At 33.4% G+C, this 22,728-nt stretch overlaps 1 protein-coding gene across 14 annotated transcripts in view; it reads left to right on the forward strand.

Moving 5' to 3' along the window:
* GRIA4 (glutamate ionotropic receptor AMPA type subunit 4) overlaps nucleotides 1–22,728 on the forward strand; it is a 515,605-nt gene that overhangs the window by 442,093 nt on the left and 50,784 nt on the right. For 13 of the 14 annotated variants that reach the window (XR_010946265.1, XR_010946264.1, XR_010946266.1 and 10 more), the window contains 4 exons: nucleotides 1,646–1,756; nucleotides 9,579–9,785; nucleotides 15,040–15,410; nucleotides 21,375–21,573. Coding sequence is in view for 11 of the 14 variants with exons in the window: in XM_067750880.1 (XP_067606981.1) it covers nucleotides 1,646–1,756; nucleotides 9,579–9,785; nucleotides 15,040–15,410; nucleotides 21,375–21,573 (888 nt within the window). In the remaining 3 variants the exon portion in view is untranslated. Of the gene's footprint in view, nucleotides 1–1,645; nucleotides 1,757–3,095; nucleotides 4,289–9,578; nucleotides 9,786–15,039; nucleotides 15,411–21,374; nucleotides 21,574–22,728 lie in introns of those variants that run through there. The other variant, XM_067750885.1, reaches the window with a different exon arrangement.

A 22,728-nucleotide genomic window follows, 5' to 3' on the forward strand; every position in this document is an offset into this window, starting at 1 on the left:
GGGGGAGATAGTCATGAACACACAGGTTGTTCTTAACTGCAAAATGTCAAGGTCTTGTCAACATCCGAAGACTCTCCAGAATGTGTCCCAGATCTGTAGTTTTTCTGTTGTGGGAACTCATTAATAAAGAAAAAATGCTTTCCCAGAAAATGGGTTGCTGAGATCTGGAAGGTGGCTGCATCGTAACGGAGTACTAAACTGTGAAACCTATTTTTATGTTGTATAACTGTCATGTGGAAAGGAAAACTAACAGGGAGCAACTATGTTTTTTAAGTTATTTTTTAAGTACATGTAGGATTTGAAGAGAGGATAGGTCTCAAAGTCATACTTGTTTTGTTTTAATTAAATTTTTCACTGACTCATTAAATAAATATTAGCTATAAATAAATTCAAATGGGCAATTGAAAATAATTGCTGAATTGATTTATACTCATAATTTTGGATCAAACTAAGCAATATAGCAAACCATATTAATGAAAATTCTTTTTTATGTCTATTCTGTTATTGAATATTTGTGAATAATATAGTGTCTCTTTCTGATATGCTAATGCTTACTTTATTTTAAAATGTTCACAAATACTAACATGAAAGTTAAGAACTTAGAGGAAGCAAGAGAGACTTTCAAAACATATTGGGACAAATAGTGATTACAGACCAGTGAGCAATTACATACATTTTATTGGAAATATGAGTTTTATCAACTGCAGCCAGAAATTCAAGAAAGAAGTTTGGCAAGCATTAAACGAACACCCATTTTGGGAGTTTATGTAGCATAATAGCAAAGTATATGGACTGGTAATTGCACCTACCTTTACATTTGCTATGTGTATAAACTTTAAGATGCATATATTTTTTAAACAGTATTCATTACAGTGTCTGCCAGAGAGCAAGCAGGCAAGAAGTGGTAGCCATTAGTATTACTTAGTGGTCTGCATGATAAAAAGAACCTTAAATTTCCTTTAGGACCCCATTTATTTACTTTGTAAAGTGTTTAACTAATTACTTCATATATTTTATGGAAAGGAGTTTGTTCCACATCTAAATGAGAAGTAATATAAGGATTTAAAGTGAAAAAATTAAAAAATTTCAAAAGTGAAAATGTTAAGTAATCATTAATATTAACATCTGATGTATTTAGCATTTAAAAATGGTGAGACTAGTGGCTAGGTTATGTGAAACCAAAAACTATTTCCATATTGCTTTAAAAATACACAAGTCTTTTTTCTTGAAAACATCTTGTATGTGTACTCTATGTAAATCTGACTCTTCCCTTTACCATAAAACCTGTAACATTATTGATAAAATCATGTAAATTAGTTACAGAAGGTGCCAATCAATCTCACTACAAGAGGATCAACACAAATTGTATTCCATCTGTATCCACCTTCTTTTTTGAACTCATCCATTCTCAATGTCTTGGCTACTCCATGATTGTAAATTGCAAATTTGCCAAATGTATAACTAGGCAGTATCATTAGCATCAGGAAAACTGGCTCATTATCAATTAAGAAAACTTCCAAACACATTACTGTGTGCTTTATAAATTTGTTTTGTTTGCTTACTTATTAATACCTCTCATTGCTCTGATAAGAACTAAAGAAAACTCTTCTAAAATGTGTTTTGAATAATTTTCTGTATTTGGCAGGTTGGGTACTGGAATGATATGGATAAATTAGTCTTAATTCAAGATATGCCCACTCTTGGCAATGACACAGCAGCTATTGAGAACAGAACAGTGGTTGTAACCACTATTATGGTAAGTTTTGGTCTGTGCTTTATGATGTTCCATTTTGTCCACAGGCAATTTTAATTCCCCAGCTACAGTGAACAGGGAGGATGAAAGCTGCATCTTAGTGATGGTGGCATGGGTGTTCTGATCCACAAAAGTCTATCGAGGCTTTGAATAAGTTTGTCTTGAACTTTGAGTACATTTAGTACTTTTATTTGTATTATCTTTTGTTGCATTACTGTTCTTGGAAAAATGCTCAGGTGTTAAAAATTGAAGCTCTCTAGTTGGAAATGTATGAAATGCTAAGATTTCAAAGGACAAAAGAATAAACATGAAAAAGATCAACAACTAATCACATAAAAATATCCAGTAGTAAAGATCATATCATTGTTGTTATTATGTTTTTAAAACACCAATGTAATAATCGTTAATAGTGTTTAAAATTATAATTTTCAGGTACTTTATCCATTTAATAATGATTTGCATTGTCTGTTTATAATAGTGGAGGTATGAATGTGAAGATTTTAATGAGTATGCTTTACACAACTATGCTTTAGAAATAAATTTATTTTATATTTAATTTTAATGCAAAAAGGGGTTTTTATACCGATTATTTTTCTCATTGACCTGTGACAAATACACAATAAAATGTACTGGAATTCTCCTAGGAATTAAGAAAAATGATATTCATTCAGTCACATCATAAAATGAAAAATACTCTAAATTTTAAGGCTGCTTTTTCAAAGAGATTCTCGTGAACTTATCTTTTAAATAATATGATGCCTCATATTTTTCTCTTCTAAATTCAAACATGCTTTTTAGAGTCAATGCTAGTCAAAGGAGATCAACAATCGGTAACCTTTTCTATCTAATTTAAAGTTGTATATCCTCAGCTCACTGTCTCGTTAGGCAGAACACATTTTTGACTACTTTTGAAGCCCTTACTCTAAATAAAGTGGAAGTATTTTATGTAATTTAGTTTTTAGCTTGTGTAATTTTAATTTTATGCTTTTAGTAATGTCAAGTTATTTCCAAAATTTTGACATGGAGGTCAAAGCATGAAAATGCCAGAGAAAAGCTTTCATAATGTTGCAGTTAATTTTATCAGTGTTGCATCACCAGCTAGAAACTTAATGTTAATCTGCCAAGACTTAGTTGGAAGTTTATAATTTTAGAATGCAAACCAACCAACAGCAGTTTTTGTGTAAGGATGCAAAATATATATCTTCTAACTTAATTGTGTAATATTTGCATGGGACTTAAATATATATATATGTATGTATATATATAATATACATATATATATACATTCCTAAAAAAGACAGTAATGGAAAGTCATACTTCAGTTCAGTCCTCCTCTTTTCAGCCTCTGATGAAGAATCCTATTTTAAGGAATTGATCAAGAAAGAAATGAGCTCCACGCTGTTCGACCATTCCTAACTAAAGCTCAAGTCTTTTTCTCCTGTGTAGTAAATTTAAGCTAATTTTTCATGTGGGATTCTTCTTGGATGACCAACTCTGGACAACCAGAAAAAAAAGTTTTTAAGTTCTGTGACTTTCCTGAGATACTAAAACAAAAGAAGAATTAATCCTCATCTTTTTCAAGAAAATAGATGTTGAAAAAGAGTCGCTTAATTCTGATGTATCCATTCCCATATCTGGAAATGAGGTCATTGTATGTAAATGATGGAATTATCATACTTCTAATTCCAAGCGTAGATTTTCTAAAAGTAAATATCTGTGAATTTGTGTCCTTCTTTTCTGAATACACGTAGTTGTTTTCTTTAAAGATTTTTTGAAATTTTGCCTGTTATATGTGAAATAAAGTGTTTTAATGTGCATTATAAATATAATGTAGAGAATCTCCTTTTTTTCTGTTATTAAAGGAGCTGGAGATATAATTCTTAAAACCAAAATATTGAATTAGTTTTGCAAGCATGGCTGTTTTTCAGGAAGCATGCTGTCAAAAAATAAGTACAAATTACTGAAGAATCCAATTGTTTCCTATATACATAACGACTATTCTGTAAAGTTATCTGTTCTTTGACAGTGATATCACCAATATTTTTGCAATCAAAATAGTGCAATACTAGTATCTGTCTTTTGTATAAAAATGTAGTCTCCATATAAATAATGCCTCTGACCTTTGCAACTTCAATAATTCAAAAAAAAAAAACTAGAATCCTTCCTTATATTTGCTTTTGTTGAAAATGATATTCCAGGACCTATGACATCTCCATCATCTCATTCATTTTGAAAGAAATATTCTTCCTTATAAATGAATGAGATATTGGCACCAGTGTATAATAACCCCTCAAATTCAGTTGAAAACTTCCAACAGCAATGGAATTGGTTAGATATTAAACTATGTGCAAGACAGATATCTAGACACAAAAGAAGGCTGAGAGTGTTGTGGCACTGGAACTCACTCATTTTGATCGAAATTGATATGGCCTTGCTGTTCTCCCATTTGTTTTTCCTTTGTGTATATTGTTATTTACATGTTGATACACTGTAATAGTATATGATACTGTTAAATAAAGTTGATTGAGAAATTCATTTATTCATTCATAAATATTTATTAAGCGTCTGCTATTTGCTAGGCACAGTTATAAGCCCGGGGATATGTTAGCCAACAAAACAGACAAAAATCCTGCACTCTCAATTGAACTTTCATTCTAGTGAGAGAAAGCAGACAAGAAACATGATAAATAAGTATAGTAGATATCATTCTTAAATAAAAAGTGTCTTTAGCTTTTTGAATTTCTGAAATCTATTTGTTTTATATCTACATGTGATCTTCATTTTAATGACTAATGTATTCTTCCTGAATATAGTCATACTGAATATAACTTAACTAAGTCTAAATAAAAGTAAAATTGACAATATCATCACATGAGAATCATGACTACAAAGTTGAAGGGTCTAAAGTTCTAGATTCAGATGCTCATCATTTTTTCTAAGTCTTAGTGACTAAAAATTTGCAAAATTTATGAGACTGTAACCATACAGTGGTTTAACATTTTACATTCAAAATAAACAACCTAAGGAAGCCAAATCTGTGCCATGTGGTTTGGGTAAGTGCAGCAATTGAGGAAAAGGCAGTTTGCAGTAGACGTCGTAGTGGTGATTTCGTCTGTAATCTCACTACTTTGGCTGAACTCTCTGGAAAAAGAGAGATGATGCAGTTATATTTCAGCCAAGCCCATTTTTCCCCAAATCTTTACCACTGAAGGTAAAGAGGTTGATGATGCATTACTAAAGTAAGAATGTACTTCTTGCCATCATAGGAACATAACAATCCTTTTGGAAATTTTTGCATAAAATCCAAATTTATTCACCGTAGACTCAGAATTACATTATAAACCTTAAAGCAATTTTACTTATACCACTTAGTCCTTCCAGGAATATTTTTTATACTTTTTATGTGTTGTTTGATATTTTATCTCTTCTATGTAGAATTTTGTAAATGCACTATACATAGATGCATGTGTGTATACAATACACACATGCATATTTATATACACATATATGTATATACCGATACAGAAAATACAGATATTTTTATTTTCTTCCTTGTACCAGAGGAATATTTTTTATACATTTTATGAGTTGTTTGATATTTTATCTCTTCTATGTAGAATTTTGTAAGTGCAGTATACATAGATGCATGTGTGTATACAATATACACATGCATATTTATATACACATATATGTATATACCGATACAGAAAATAGATACTTTTGTTTTCTTCCTGTACCAGATATTAATCTTCCCCATACATACACCTGTCTCCAAAGAGCTTATAACTGAATGTTTTTAAATGTTATTTTTAATAAGTTTAAAACTGTGCCACCATTAAATTTACTCATTTTTTATGTATTGAATAATAACATTTTAATATTCACTTTTAAGAATTTTACACATGGGATAAATTATCTACATTGAGATCTTTGGAGAAAAACAAATATCCACATAGCAAATAACCTTTGTTGATGCTACTGATTTTATTATTTTAACTGTTTTCAAGTAGCAATTTTAATGATTATATTTGTGATGTTTAGAAAATCTTAAAGCTTTTCTAATAAATATATATATTTCAATAGTTTTACTTTTGCTAAATACAAACAAGAATTTCCTCAATAGGAAAATGATACTTTACTGATTGAAAATCATCTTAATTCATTTACACAAACATTTTCATAAGCAAACCCTAATGTAGTAGTTTTAAACGGAGATTGATTTCTTTCCTGAAATTGCAGAGCAGATGTAGAACACTATGCATTATGGAAATTGTGGTAATAAGCTCATAGTCACTAAGAAGTAGTGCATTTCAAATAACTTCTAAGGAATTATTGTCCCACAGAACAAAGTAGTTGATAACAAAGATGGTAGGTTATATTCCATTTTTATTCACAGTTGAACACTTGGGGCTCCATAAGGTTGCGTAACAAAAACGGCCCACAAATACCCCTTAATGATTGGCTATAACTCGTTTTTTATTATATTGAAAAGATTTGGTATTTTCTTCACCTGTAGTAGCCCCCAAACTTTGTATTGAATCTCCTCAAGTATGCAGTGTTTGAAGGGCTACTTGGGGATAAATTATCAGATTCAAGATGGGGCAAATGAAGAGGTTGGGAAAGTGTTGAGGATTTGCTGCTAATTTGGATTTGATGTGGAAGAAAAGGAAAATGAGACACACTCAAAGAAATTGGGAAGAGCTGAGCAACTGTGAGAGGTTTCCTGCAAGAAATGCCTAGCAATTCTCTCCCTTTGTTCTTCCATCTTCCTGAGTGTGATCATCTTATTTCTCTTAATTTCCATGCACCAATATCTGAATATCAACAATTATGCATGCCCTTGTTTGTGCAAAAAGCCTAGCTAAATTTCTAATCAACATCTTCGGTAAGCTGAAGGTTTCTCTAGCCTTTATTGGTTCATTTGTCAGGAAAACAAAGACCTGATGTGCCCCTGCTATCCAAAAAGGAAACTGAAAAAGATGAAAACACTAAATAAATTTGTATTTATATATACATGTACCTGTTTCAGAAGAGGTGACCTGGAACTTGTCAATATTTACTTTCCTTTTGAAGATCTGAATAAGAAGTTCCAATACAATTACTTTTCCATGATATTCTTACTTAGGAAGCACTGATAGACAAGGAGATCTTTATATTTATTGAATGCCTTATATTTATTGAGTACCAGACACAATGAGGAAATATGGAACGATTTTATCTACATTGTTTACTCAAGATTTCATATAGAGAATTTCATTCACTAAAAATATAGAAATTCATTTATCTAATCTTGTCACCTTGCTTGTTAAATCATATGAAATCTCAAATGGTTGCATATATTTTGACAGATGCAACAATAGCTTCAAAAATGTCCAGATATTTCAAAATATAGGTTCAACTCTCACTCCTGCTAGTTCTGTGAAATTGAGCAATTTGTTGAAACTAAGCTTAAATTTTCCATCTGCAAAATGGGAAATGCCTACCTCAAAATGGCAGTGTGAAAAGTAAATAAAAGAGCACAATTAAAGAACAATTAAGAACTTAGAACTCTGTAACTGACACAGAGTAAGCACTAAATAAGTGAGGGCTAATATTATTTTTTACTACTATATTTTATTATTGTCCCCTACCACTCTCACTCCTTTACCTTTATTAAAAAGAATTTAACCTTAATCACAAGAGGACGAAGGGGATATTTTATTTATTTGTGTACCCCTAGTTCCCAGAAAGCTGCCTGGCACACAGTGGGTGTTTAACAAATATTTAAGTAAATACTAAAAATGCAGCTTTGAATGATGCAAATTATTCACTATATAATGTAAGGGGATTTTGCAAATTAGATGATAATGCTAGCTAGAGAAACTTCTGTACACAAGCTAATATGGTAGTATACATATCTGAGGGCTAAAATTCATGTGTTCAAATATTTCAGACACTTTAGAATTTATCAACCTTAGTACCAAATGTGAACCTTAGCAATATTCCTTTTGAAAACCTCTTGTTTGTTATACTAACAGCCATTTCAATTAGAATGTTAAGCATTTTGCAAATGTGTGATTCTTGCTTTTTTATACATATTCTTCCATATTTTAACTAGCTATTTCAAGAAATAATGAAAGGATTAGTTCATTTTAACTACTAATATTCCACAGCATAGCTTAGAAGTTAACAATGTATTGCAACAACTCACCGATTTTCATAACCACATTCATAATTTGAAAAATGCTTCATATTTGGAGAATGTTTTCTGTAAGTTAACAACTAATTTTCATCTATCTAAAGAGACAATTAGCGGCCTTTATTTTGTTGGTGGAGAAACTTTCTTTACCCAAGTCCAGTGTTAGAATATTCATCAAATTCAAGGAAGAAGTGAGAGACTTCTGGGTCACTTGGCCGTGTCTACCTAAGGCAGGATTTAAGAAAACAATACAAGGAGCAATGCTATACAATTTCCCACAATAGAGTTATTTAGGCATCTCTATGAGCGAATCATATATCATGTAATGTACAGTTTTATTAAGTTTTTAGAAATAGTTTCTACATTTACAAAGTACTTAAAAACAAAATCAGAATTAGTGTAGACTGCCATGTAATACAAAGTAAATTACCTTCTAATCCAGAGTTTTAAGAGCAAGTTCAACTTTCCCAACTACAGATTTCTGGGAGAAAAGAAAAGATTTGTATTAAAATTACTAAATGTCTCAGTACAATTTTATAAAATATGAATCATTACTTCAATGACACTGTGGTCAAAAGTGGTCACTCCTTGTCTGCAAATGACTAAAAAATCTGAAGTGTGACCAGGAGTTCTGTAGGTACTGCGTGTTCGCCAGGCCTATCTTTGAGTTGGTGGCATTAGGTTTTATTTATAAAATCAAGTGCTTTTTTGCTAACATGTCTCTTTAGTTTCACAGACTTTAAATGGTTTGGTTTAGAGGTGTGTGTGTGTGTGTGTGTGTGTGTGTGTATGTGTACTGAAAACTGTTCAGTTATTATTAGTTAACAGTAATCTTTTTCATTTTATAAGGATTTTCACAATAATTCTTCATGCTATTTTGTCTTACTTGCTTCAGAAACTAAATGGGAATATTACTTGAAGTGTGTGATTGTCACAACTGGGGAAAAATTATTAGTTTCCATTGGAAACATATTTTATAATAGGATAAAAATTCATGGAACACAGCCCTAATTAAAGCCAAAATATAGGACAATTTTAGGAAAGCCAATTTAATGTAAATTAGTATATAAAATTTTAAAAACTACTAATTCATTTCTTCTTTGAACTTGCTAATAATGCCTGCTCTGAGAAAGACATATTGCTAAATGCTAAAGAGCAAAGAAGAATGATAGAGCTCTTTTCCTAAAGAAAGTCTCAGTTGAATGTGGCTAAATAAGATGCAGAATACGGAGAACTGTGACTTTGAATGAGTCTTTTATTACACGAAGCTGACTCCTAAATAGTCTTCAGGTCATGAGATACTTTGGAAATAGTAATTTCATTGCCATAAATGATAATTTATGCTTCTCTAGTCTATTATTAATGTATATTTTTCCTATCACAGTCACAGTGCTAGGTATGTAATAATCACTCAAGAGAAAATTATTTTAAAGATTTAATTTTTAGTATCCAATGTAAAGCAACTTAATATACTTCTAAGCACATTTATACATTCATCTGTTTTACTATCAATTTCTTGCCACACAAAATCAGTGTGTGTACTAATACTAAATATAATATTTTGTTAAATTCTGAAACTGAAGAGTTGCATGAAGTTTTTGAATGTTTTATAATTTCTCCCTTACAGTTCTACTTCTCTCATTATAGGAATCCCCATATGTTATGTACAAGAAAAATCATGAAATGTTTGAAGGAAATGACAAGTATGAAGGATACTGTGTAGATTTGGCATCTGAAATTGCAAAACATATTGGTATCAAGTATAAAATTGCCATTGTCCCTGATGGAAAATATGGAGCAAGGGATGCAGACACAAAAATCTGGAATGGGATGGTAGGGGAACTTGTTTATGGGGTAAGCAAATCAATCTATTGAAAATTTACTTACATAAACCTGAAGTTTTTTTTCATGTGGGCACATACCAATTTTTAAATGTCTACTGTTGTCTTTTAAATTTGCAGTTACATTCAAAGAAGCATATATGATGTCAAATGTTTCTCTATTTCATTAATAATGCAATTTCCAAACAATGGGAGAAACCAATACTTGATAATTTCAAAAAGATAAAAATTCAGAATACAATGTCCTATTTTATAAAAAATAACACTGACTTCAGTATCTGCCATGATTATTCTCTTAAGCCTGATGCTGTTATACAATAGACATGTTGTTTTGAGAACTATTTTGAGAGTTACTTATATCCCTGTTGGTTGTATTTACTGGTAAATATATTTTAAGTTATTGGTGAAGCAATCAGTAAACTATTTTAACATATATTAAAGTATTCACCAATAATGTGAAGTTCTTACAACTCTGCTGAACACAGTAAATTTAAACTTAATGCAACAACATCATTTTTTCCTACACAACAAAACACAAAAGCTAGAATTTATTCCATAATGGGCTTCACATGAAATCATGTCATGCCCTTCCCTTTGAGTTCACAAGATATTGAGTGTATATATCGAAAGCCAAGGGCAAATTCAATGTAGACATTCCTGCCTGAACCAGAACAAGATTGGTCTCTTCAGGTTCTACTGCAAAGTGTTAAAATCAAGCCAACAGTTATCAAATGCTAGTGAAGGTATGATATTTCCAAAGTCCAGAAAACAAACCTAGAGCTCACAGTAAGCTCTATTCATCAAGTAACCAATAAGTCACATACACTTGAAATGTATTCTGAAACTTTCTATAAGCTAATTCATATTTCACAAATTTCACCTTCAAAACACATTGTCTGATTAATTGTCACAAGACCCCTTTAAAAATAAAGAATTACACAAGAGTCATCCTTCACCAGGAAAGAATAAAGGTAGAACAAGTTAGAGCATAACTGAAATATATAGAGGGGTTCACTTTCCGAGCCAGAACTGCAATTCAATAGTTTTGTGATTCTGCATCCTGCTTTTCAGACCGTGAAGCAATGAACATTCTCCACACAGTCCAGTATGGTAGCTATAACCTCAGCAGCAAGAGGAAATTGTTTGACATTAAAGAGCAATTAGTTAGTTTTATATTCATTTGAAAGAACTGCCGACTAGTTAGGTGCCCTAAGTGAGGAAAACTAAATTCGCACTTTTAAAAAATCAAAAAGTACTTTATCACAGGGCTCATCAACAGTTTGATATTGAGTTTTAAGTCCCAAAGAAAAAGGGTTCCTAAAGCATGTGTCCATTGGTAATATTTTAAACTTTTAGACTTTAAATGTGAACATTAACCTAAATGTTAGAACTACACTAATTCATATCCTTCAGAAGACACTATTGAGTATTTGATCTCAAAAACTCATTCTTGGATTACCAATTAATTATGGACCAGATAACTAACCAGAGTTACTTTCTAAGACATTTGTTACATATCTCTCCTCTGGAGTCCTTACCAATTTGGCAGCCCAGGCTCACCCCTTGGCAAGGGTTCTGACCACATTTTATTGGGAGAATATTGTTTAAATAATGAAAACAGGTGATATGAAGAGAGTAACGTAATTAACACCAAAAATTTGTATCAGTAGTACTCGTGTCACAGGCACAGAAAGTCCCAGGCAGTTCTCAGAGAGAGAAGATAACATAATGGTTATTAATGCTTATTCATTCATCAGCCAGCCTGCTAGGGTTTAAATAATCTGATCTTTGCCACTTGAGTTGTCCAGTTTTTTCCCAAAAGGAATCTTTTTCCATGTCTCATACACTTTCCACAGATTTGTTATTTTCCATTCTGGTGTCTGCAAAGTTTTTACTTGTTTCTCAACTACTTTTTTTTTCTTTTTACTGCTAATACTTACATGAAATCCCAGTTTGCAGGGCCCTAAATAAAACTCCATCTATATTCTTATACTCAATAAAGCCAGCAAAATGATTAACTTTGAATCCATTTTTTTTACTTTACTCTTTGCAAACTTTGTTACTGTAATTTTTAGGGATAGATTATCTGTGAGACAGGCATATGTAATCTCAGCACACCACCAGATGGTTACCCCAAAGCTCAAAACCTCCATGACACTCTCAGGTCCATTCTGCCTGTCACACCTGCACACTGCAGCAAGTTCATTATATGATCTTCTGTGGTACACTGCTCCAGCGCCTTCTTCTGGGCCCCGCTGTACTTGTGTGTGTATAAACAACCCAAGGGATTGTTTTCTCAAAGCAAGTTCCATGGCCTTCCAACACCAGAATTACCTGTGGTGTGTGTTAAAATGCTGGTTCATGAGCCTTACTCCAGAGGTCTTTGAGAATCCAAATATTATCAGATTCTTACAGGAGATATTTCTCACAATTTTGGAAGTCACTGAGAGGTAATGGAACAAGGCAAACACAGCATCTCCAATGTTAGCAGAGAAAACTCAGATGTATCCTCTGTTCACTGGCCTCTTTCAAATCACAAATTTCAGAACTTCAAATGTGTCCTCATTGAACATTGCTGTCACACTATCATCTAATGCTTGCTTTCCATTGCATCTAGTTTTATGTGTTGGAGACTCCTTTATTTCTCTTCATGCTTCTCTACTTTTAAGGCTTACTCTCATTAGTGGTAACTTGTATAAATAAAAAATTTCAGAAGATACTACACATAACATTGTAGTATGTGAAAGGTAGTATTTCAAATCAGTGAAAGAATGCATTATTCACTTATTCCTGCTGGGAAAGCAGGACAATTTTGTAATACATTATCATGCAAAATGCTAGATAAATTATAGAGGGAGCATAGGTACTAGAATAAAATATATGATTGAGATTAATCATGATATGAGAAGGATATTTCTAAGCATGAAACCAATGGCTGAAAACACAAAAAGATAATTTTATATGGCTACAACAAAATTTTAAAACGTATATAATGCAATAAAGTATCATGAACTAAGTAATGTAAACCAAAATTGATGACTGGGGGAATATTAAAAACATATATGAAAAATAATATTTTTAATATTTATTTTAAAACACATAAATTAGTAAGCAAAAAAATGAATACCTCATATGGAAATGGGGCAGATTATGACAAGTAATACATAAAAAGAGTAAAAGTGGCTATTTGTTTTACAAAAAAAAATTCAAATCAATACAATGAAATTAGCAAATTGGTGAAGATAGATGAGAATAAAGATACACGGGGTATCCAAGGTTCAAAGCCGAAGGTGCTTTCCCACAGTGCTATTTGCATGATCTTTCTGGAGAAAAGTTGGGCAAAACGTGTAACGAACATTAAAAAGATTGTTATCATTTAGATCAGCAATCCCTTTCTAGAAATTTATTTTAAATAATAAAGATATGTGCGAAGATTTGTCTTCAAAGGTGTTCACGTCACCATTATTATAAATTGTGTAAAACTGGAAACAATATAATAAATTGATAAAATAATAAATTGAGTAAATTTTGATGCTTTAACATGATAAAATATTTGCAATCATTAAAACTTATTTTTACTATATATGTTGAAATAACTCATTCTCTTGAGAAAAGGAATTATAAAATATAGTGTTATATATTATCCCATTTTAAAATAAGAAATTAATATTCATAAAACAATGTCTAGTAGGGCATATATAAAGAAAATAATAAGAGTAGGTGAAGGAAATGAAGATAAATTTTCCTAAATTTCTGGTTCTGTTTTTATATACTAATTTTTCTATATCTACTTCATATATCACTGTATAATGAAAATTATACAGATAATAATAACTATGGGGAAATAACCTCTCAGCAATGATTCTCTGGCTTTTGTATTATATGTGGGCATTTGTGATGTGAACTAAGTTTATTCCCACTTGAAAGTGTATGCAGTTAATCCTCAGTCACCCAGTGGAAAACGTGACAGCCAGAGTACATTCCCCATGCTAACCCTCCAGTTGCATTTGTATCAAGCTGCTGGCCATTGTATCAATCCAGGGCCTGAGGAGATATAGAGTGAATGTAAGAGTGGCAGCCACTATGTAAGAGCATATATGTCTGTGTTTCAGATTCCATTTCAATGCCAAATATTTTCCATTTAAAATAAATAATCAAAAATCCTTTTTTCATTTGTAGATCATGTAACAATTTACAGTTTTTTCACCACACTTTATTTCATTTGATCTTAGAGATGGCATGATTTAATAGAAGTACAGTCTCAAATTGCAGAGCTGCTATGATGTGTAAAACTCATTTGTCTCAGTTTCATCATCTATAAAACAATGATAAACATAAGATTGTTTATCTCTTTAAGAAGGTTAAGTGAAAAGCCATTCCTAATATTTAAATCAGCATAGATACATAATCCCTCATTAAATGCTCACTATTGTTTTATTAAGGCTTATTTAACAGATAATTGCAATAACACAATGAGGTAAACAGGAAAGAAAATGTCTTCATTTTACAGATATGGAAAAAGGCTCAGAAAAATTACTCAGAATCACAAAATGAAAATGGAAGCTGGTGTCTTATTAATAATAATATATGAGAATTGAATCCACTGTTTTCCAAAATCGTTTTTAGAAATTGAAAGTAGAAATCAAAGTATGTGAATAGGAAGAAATAAATGTCAGTTTCCAGATTTGTGTGTGTGTGCTGAGTCAAAAAATGTTGTCAAACAATAGGTTTCTTTTATCTCACAAACGCAGACTTTATGATAGGTTTACTCATAACTGGAAAGGAATAAAAAAGAAAAGGATGTTTGAAATTCATAATATTAAGGAATGGCCAAGTAATGAATCAGTGACAACATTCCAAATGAAACAGAAAACACTGCAAAATAGCAGCAATTCTGGCTAAGAAATTCAGAAATTCAGCCATATGGAAAAGCTATCGAATATCCTCCTCTGCGCCATCTCAGACCCTTAAAGACTAAGGCAGTTATTTGAATTCAAGTTATTTTTGCTTATGTCTACTCGTTTTCTCTTCCTCTCATCTAATTACTAGCACCAATAAAAATATTCTGTGCAATTAAAGTGACATAATATTTTATGAAAACAAATCTGTTCATCTTTGTATTTATTACTGGCCTTATTTATTGTTGGTATTCCCCAAAAAATGTAGAATAAATACATAACTGGTTAACTTTGAATGGATCAATCCAGTACTACTTGCTTCATGAAATCTATTAACCTACATGTTTTCATGTGTCTTTTCTTTTATAGAAAGCAGAGATTGCTATTGCCCCTCTGACAATCACTTTGGTCCGAGAGGAGGTCATTGACTTCTCTAAGCCCTTCATGAGTTTGGGCATATCTATTATGATCAAAAAGCCTCAGAAATCTAAACCAGGAGTGTTTTCCTTCTTGGATCCTCTGGCCTATGAGATTTGGATGTGCATAGTCTTTGCCTACATTGGTGTCAGCGTGGTCTTGTTCCTAGTTAGTAGGTTTAGTCCATATGAGTGGCACACAGAAGAGCCAGAAGATGGAAAGGAAGGACCCAGTGACCAGCCTCCCAATGAGTTTGGCATCTTTAACAGCCTCTGGTTTTCCTTGGGTGCTTTTATGCAGCAAGGATGTGACATTTCACCCAGGTTAGTTTCAAAACCCTTAAGTTCTTCACCAATTCCACAGTAATTCTAAATATTGTGCATAACATCTCTCTATATGTTCTTTTCCTGGAGGCAGAGCATTGCTTGAAACACAGAAAAACTTTGCAATCCCAAATTAATCTAAATATACTCATAACCGATTTTTCCAAATTAGCACAAAGTATGGATACATAATAAAGATTAATTTCCCAATGGAAAAGTAACATATGGAACCCATCAGAATGCTCAAAAATAACTTTGTATTAATATTTCTTTCAGTGATTACAGATGGAAACTAAATCTAAATTCTTAAGAATAGGAATTTATTTTTATGTTGTCTCCTTTTCAAAATCAAATGTTTTTATTGTTTTGTTCACTTTTGAAAATTAATTTTGAATTCGATTTACATCCCATGTAGCTTAATGGAGATTTCTACCATGGAGTTACCTAAAACCTGAGTTAATATAGTAGGTTCCAGATATACATTGTTCTATCTAATAATCATAAACAAGCTAAGCAGTAGGCGAAGAGTCAGCAACGTAAATACTATATTTGTTTTCCTTATCGGTGGAGTAACGGCTCATATCCATAAGGATGTGTTTCAGTTATGTTTGTCAAAAATGCAGCCAACCTCCTGTTGCAAGAAAAATACCAAATTTCTCTCAGAAAAATAGCTGAAGGCATGAGAAGCTAAGAATTGAATTTAAAGTGACTTATATTAGCATCACAAATATATGTATTTTTAAAGAAATGCTTTCTCAAAAAGAGACATTTTAGTTACAATGCAGTTTGCATTCCTTAAGAACCAGGAACACTATAAATGTGCTTAAATTCCAATAACATAGAAAGTTGAATCAATAATCCTCAAATAATGAAATGAAAAGAAATTAAAGCAAATCAAGTCATAGTTTTATGGGTTTTTAAAAATTTATTTATTTGTTTTTTATACAGCAGGTTCTTATTAGTTATCTATTTTATACATATTAGTGTACATATGTACACTAATCCAATCTCCCAATTCATCCTACCACCACCACCACACTACACACGCTTTCCCCCCTTGGTGTCCATATGTTTGTTCTCTACATCTGTGTCTCTATTTCTGCCTTGCAAACTGGTTCATCTGTACCATTCTTCTAGATTCCATATATATGTGTTAGCATACAGTATTTGTTTTTCTCGTTCTGACTTATTTTACTCTGTATGACAAACTCTAGGTCCATCCACCTCATTACAAATAACTCAATTTCGTTCCTTTTTATGGCTGAGTAATATTCCATTGTGTATATGTACCACATCTTCTTTATCCATTCATCTGTCTATGGGCATTTAGGTTGCTTCCATGACCTGGCTATTGTAAATAGTGCTGCAATGAACATTAGGGTGCATGTGTCTTTTTGAATTATGGTTTTTTTCTGGGCATATGCCCAGTAGTGGGATTGCTGAGTCATATGGTAATTCTACTTTGACTTTTTTAAGGAATCTCCATACTGTTCTCCATAGTGGCTATATCAATTTACATTCCCACCAACAGTGCAAGAGGGTTCCCTTTTCTCCACACCCTCGCCAGCCTTTGTTGTTTGTAGATTTTCTGATGAGACCCATTCTAATCAGTGTGAGGTGATACCTCACTGTAGTTTTGATTTTCATTTCTCTAATAATTAGTGATGTTGAGCAGCTTTTCATGTGCCTCTTGGCCATCTGTATATCTTATCTGGAGAAATGTCTATTTAGGTCTTCTGCCCATTTTTTGATTGGATTCTTTGTTTTTTTAATACTGAGCTGCTTGAGCTGTTTATATATTTTGGAGATTAATCCTTTGTCCATTGATTCCTTTGCAAATATTTTCTCCTATCCTGAGGGTTGCATTTTCGTCTTGTTTATGGTTTCCTTTGCTGTGCAAAAGCTTTGAAGTTTCATTAGGTCCCATTTGTTTATTTTTGTTGTTATTTCCATTACTCTAGGAGGTGGGTCAAAAAGGATCTTGCTGTGGTTTATCAAAAACCTTTTGATTTCTTCAGTGATCTCTTGGTTATTTAGTAATGTATTGTTTAGCCTCCATGTGTTTGTGTTTTTATGGGGGTTTCTCCTGTAATTTATTTCTACCCTCATAGTGTTGTGGTTAGAAAAGATGCTTGATATGATTTCAATTTTCTTAAATTTACCAGGGATTGATTTGTGACCCAAGATGTGATCTATCCTGGAGAATGTTCCATATGCACTTGAGAAGAAAGTGTAATCTGCTGTTTTCGGACGGAATGTCCTATAATATCAATTAAATCTATCTGGTCAATTGTGTCATTTAAAACTTGTTTCCTTATTAATTTTCTGTCTGGATGATCTGTCCATTGGTGTAAATGAGGTGTTAAAGTCCCCCACTATTATTGTGTCACTGTCAATTTCCTCTTTTATAGCTGTAAACATTTGCCTTATGTTTTGAGGTGCTCCTATGGTGGGGGCATATATGTTTATAACTATTATATCTTCTTCTTGGATTGATCCCTTGATCATTATGTAGTGTCCTTCCTTGTCTCTTGTAACATTCTTTATTTTAAAGTTTATTTTATCTGATATGAGTATTGCTACTCCAGCTTTCTTTTGATTTCTGTTTGCATGGAATATCTTTCTCCATCCCCTCACTTTCAGTCTGTATGTGTCCCTAGGTCTGAAATGGGTCTCTTCTAGACAGCATATATATGAGTCTTGTTTTTGTATCCATTCAGCAAGACTGTGTCTTGTGGTTGGAGCATTTAATCCATTCACGTTTAGGTAATTATCAATATGTATGTTCCTATGACCATTTTCTTAATTGTTTTGGGTTTGTTTCTGTAGGTCCTTTTCTTGTGTTTCCCGCTTAGAGAAGTTCCTTTAGCATTTGTTGTAGAGCTGGTTTGTTGGTGCTGAATTCTTTTAACTTTTGCTTGGCTATAAAGCTTTTTTGTGTGTGTGTGGTATGCGGGCCTCTCACTGCTGTGGCCTCTCCCATTGCGGGGCACAGGCTCCAGATGCGCAGGCTCAGCGGCCATGGCTCATGGGCCCAGCCACTCCGCAGCATGTGGGATCTTCCTGGACCGGGGCATGAACCTGTGTCTCCTGCATCGGCAGGCGGACTCTCAACCACTGCACCACCAGGGAAGCCCACTGTAAAGCTTTTGATTTCTCCATCGAATCTGAGTGAGATCCTGCTGGGTAGAGTAATCTTGGTTGTAGGTTCTTCCCTTTTATCACTTTAAATATATTGTGTCACTCCCTTCTGGCTTGTAGAGTTTTTGCTGAGAAATCAGCTTTAACCTTATGGGAGTTCCCTTCCATGTTATTTGTCATTTTCCCCTTGTTGCTTTTAAAATTTTTTCTTTGTCTTTAATTCTTGTCAGTCTGGTTACTATGTGTCTCGGCATGTTTCTCCTTGGATTTATCCTGCCTGGGACTCTCTGTGCTTCCTGGACTTGGGTGGCTATTTCTTTTACCATGTTAGGGAAGTTTTCAAATAATCTCTTCAGATATTTTCTTGGGTCTTTTCTCTATCTCTTCTCCTTCTGGGACCCCTACAATGCAAATGTTGGTGTGTTTAATGTTGTCCCAGAGGTCTCTTAGGCTGTTTTCATTTCTTTTCATTCTTTTTTCTTTATTCTGTTCTGTGGCAGTGATTTCCACCTTTCTGTCTTCCAAGTCACTTATCCATTCTTCTGCCTCAGTTATTCTGCTATTGATTCATTCTAGTGTATTTTTCTTTTCAGTTATTGTATTGTTCATCTCTGTTTGTCCTTTAATTCTTCTGGGTGTTTGTTCCTTAATTCTTCTAGGTCTTTGTTAAACATTTCTTGCCTCTTCTCAGTCTTTGCCCCCATTCTTTTTCCAGGGTCTGGATCATCTTCAATATCATTATTCTGAATTCTTTTTCTGGAAGGTTGCCTATCTCCACTTAATTTAGTTGTTTTTCTGGGGTTTTATCTTGTTCCTTCATCTGGTACATAGCCCTCTGCCTTTTCATTTTATCTCTCTGTGAATGTGGTTTTCATTCTACAGGCTGCAGGATTGTAGTTCTTCTTTCTTCTGCTGTCTGTCCTCTATTGGATGAGGCTATCTAAGAGGCTTGTGCAAGGTTTCTGATGGGAGGGACTGGTGGTGGGTAGAGCTGGCTGTTGCTCTGGTGGGCAGAGCTCAGTAAAACCTTAATCTGCTTGTCTGCTGATGGGTGGGTCTGGGTTCCCTCCCTGTTGGTTGTTTGGCCTGAGGTGACCCAACAATGGAGCCTACAGTCTCTTTGGTGTGGCTAATGGTGGACTCTGGGAGAGCTCAAGGAGTACTTCCCAGAACTTCTGCTGCCAGTACCCTTGTCCCCGCTGTAAGCCACAGCCATTCCCCACCTCTGTAGGAGACCCTCCAACACTAGCAGGTAGGTCTGGTTCAGTCCCTTATGGGGTCACTGCTCTTTCATCCTGGGTCCTGACGCACACACTACTATGTGTGTGCCCTCCAAGAGTGGAGTCTCTGTTTCCCCCAGTCCTGTTGAAGTACTGCAATCAAATCTCGCTAGCCTTCAAAGTCTGATTCTCTGGGAATTCCTCCTCCCGTTGCCAGATTCCCTGGTTGGGAAGCCTGATGTGGGGCTCAGAACCTTCACTCCAGTGTGTGGACTTCTGTGGAATAATTGTTCTCCCATTTGTGAGTCACCCACCTTGTGGGTGTTTGATTTTATTATGATTGCGCCCCTCCTACTGTCTCATTGCAGCTTCTCCTTTGTCTTTGGATGTGGGGTAATTTTTTGGTGAGTTCCAGTGTCTCCTGTCAATGATTGTTCAGCAGTTAGTTGTGATTCCAGTGTTCTCACAAGAGGGAGTGAGCGCACATCCTTCTACTCCACAATCTTGAACAAATCCCCAGTTTTATGGTTTTAAAACCAGGATTAAGCAAATGTTAAGTTAAAACCAACAGGTGTCACTTATATAATAATGGTTAAGAAGGGAGCATTTTAAGCTAGAAATGCCATTGAAAATATGAAATCTTTCCTCATATTAAGAAAATGTTTAAAAATAATTTGTCACAGGAATTTAAAATAGTCTGATGGTCCTGTTGAATGAGATCAATTATGATTATGCTCTGAATTTTTATTCATTTCATTCTCACTTTTCTTCTGCTCACCCACACATCCCTGATAACCAGAGAAATGGTAAAGAGAAAATGTTCTTCTGAGCTCTAGCCTCAGTTTTCAGTGCCGTTACACTGCATATTAACAAGTCACATGCTTTGGTCTCAGGTTGGAAGTGGCAGAGAGAACATTTTTATACCAGTGTGTAAAGAACTTTAAGACATAGCTCATCCTCCATTCAGATAAGAAATGGAATATCAATCCAACCAACAAACAAACAAAACATTCTTAACTATGGTTACTTTGAGACCAATCCTAGATCTTCATGTGGTCCAGCCCCACCTTGGCATATGTCCCATCCATCTTGGCATAGCTCTGACTGAAGGTAAAAACAAGTTCTCTCAGAAGAGCATCTGCCATCTTGTATCAAATCTAAGAGCTCACCAATTGTTAAGATGTATTCCTATTTTATGTGCCACAGAGAGAGAAACAGTGCTGCCAATCAAACTATGGTACTGTGTTTTATCTCATCAAACATAGGTTGCATCTTAATTTCAGAGATGTTAAAGTGCAAAAGGGATCAATGAATTTAAGTAAGCATTCCTCTTCTGGACCTGAAGGAAAGGCTTTTGGTTCTACATTTCTGCCAAGTAAGCAATAAAAAGGAAAAGTATTCTAAATGTGGCATTTATACATTCAATATAGCAAAAAGGATGTCAGGTGATACAGAAATACTAGAACCATTCTGAGTAGACTATTCAGAACATAAAATGATACTTGTAATTATTATTAAACATACACGGTGAACTGATGGTATTTCTTTTCTTTCTCTATGTTGATTATAGAAAGGAAAATGTTATTATCTTATCCATGTTTAGATCCCTCTCAGGTCGAATTGTTGGAGGTGTTTGGTGGTTCTTTACACTCATCATTATATCATCTTATACTGCTAACCTCGCTGCTTTCCTGACTGTCGAGAGAATGGTCTCCCCCATAGAAAGTGCGGAAGACCTGGCCAAACAAACAGAAATTGCCTATGGAACATTGGATTCAGGGTCAACAAAAGAATTTTTCAGAGTAAGTGGAGGGGAAAACTAAAAAGGAAATGTTCATAACTTTCAAATTCAGGCAATTTTGCCAATTATTATATTATGGGCTCTAGCTATTATAAGTTTTGCAAACATAATGGTAACTGCTATGTTTAAACATAGCAATGCTATATACTTCTACTTGGATTTTATAATCACTTTAATATGAAAAAGCTAATTGATTTATTCACATTACAAGAGGGACCCTTACTAAGGAAAAGTAACAATAAAAAGGTAAATAAAGCAACTTTATAACATAATTTATCCCAAAGATTCCAATATTCATAATGCTATGAAGATACTTCATCTGGCAAGATTTGGATTTATCTATGCTTTGGAATTTAGAGCATAAAAATGAAAGCATGGCTTTTTTTTTTTTTTTTCAAAGAATACATTTACCTTGCTGCATTTGAATCCCAAAACCTTAATTTCATGTTATAGTACCTATATGATGTTTATTATTCTATAATCTATTCTGTAACAATGGATTTCAAAGCAATATATTTGCTTTCTCACATGATAATGGGAACAAGAACTACTAAGTTCTAGCACCTTTGTAAAACATTGTATGATATTGCATTTTTGCTGATTTCTCTGCTTTTGCAGATAAAATTGTTCAAACTGATATAATTGCGTTTCACATATGGATATAATTCCTTTGGTTTGCCATCATGATGGCAGGTATTTTGGAGGTTTTGGGGTTTTTAGCTGTTTGTACCACTATAAGGATGAATTTTTTGATCTGTGAATCTCTTTCACTCTGCTTTTACTTAAATCCAGAAATTTCACAATGTGTGATCAGAGATAAGGGTTAATTTTGTGACTTTAGAACCAAAAAACTAAAAAGTGGTCAGGGTGAAATTTTCACAAATATTTCATTAGGTAATTGTGGCATCTTATATTTAACATCAATTGCTTAGAGACTAAATATTTAGTAATTTAGAAGACAAGATATGTTTCACTATTTCCTAAACTATTGTGTAAAATTAATGATAGCCCTTTAAAGTAAATTCACACTTATATACAGTACTTGGGAGATTACATTTTCATTTTAAATGTGTATATTTATTGTTTTCTCACTCAGCTTGGAAATTAAAAACAACAAAAGATACTACTCCTTAAGCCAGCCTTAACTTTCATGCAC

Source organism: Pseudorca crassidens, chromosome 9 (assembly GCF_039906515.1).
Source record: "Pseudorca crassidens isolate mPseCra1 chromosome 9, mPseCra1.hap1, whole genome shotgun sequence".
In the NCBI taxonomy this organism is placed as follows: Eukaryota; Metazoa; Chordata; class Mammalia; order Artiodactyla; family Delphinidae; genus Pseudorca; species Pseudorca crassidens.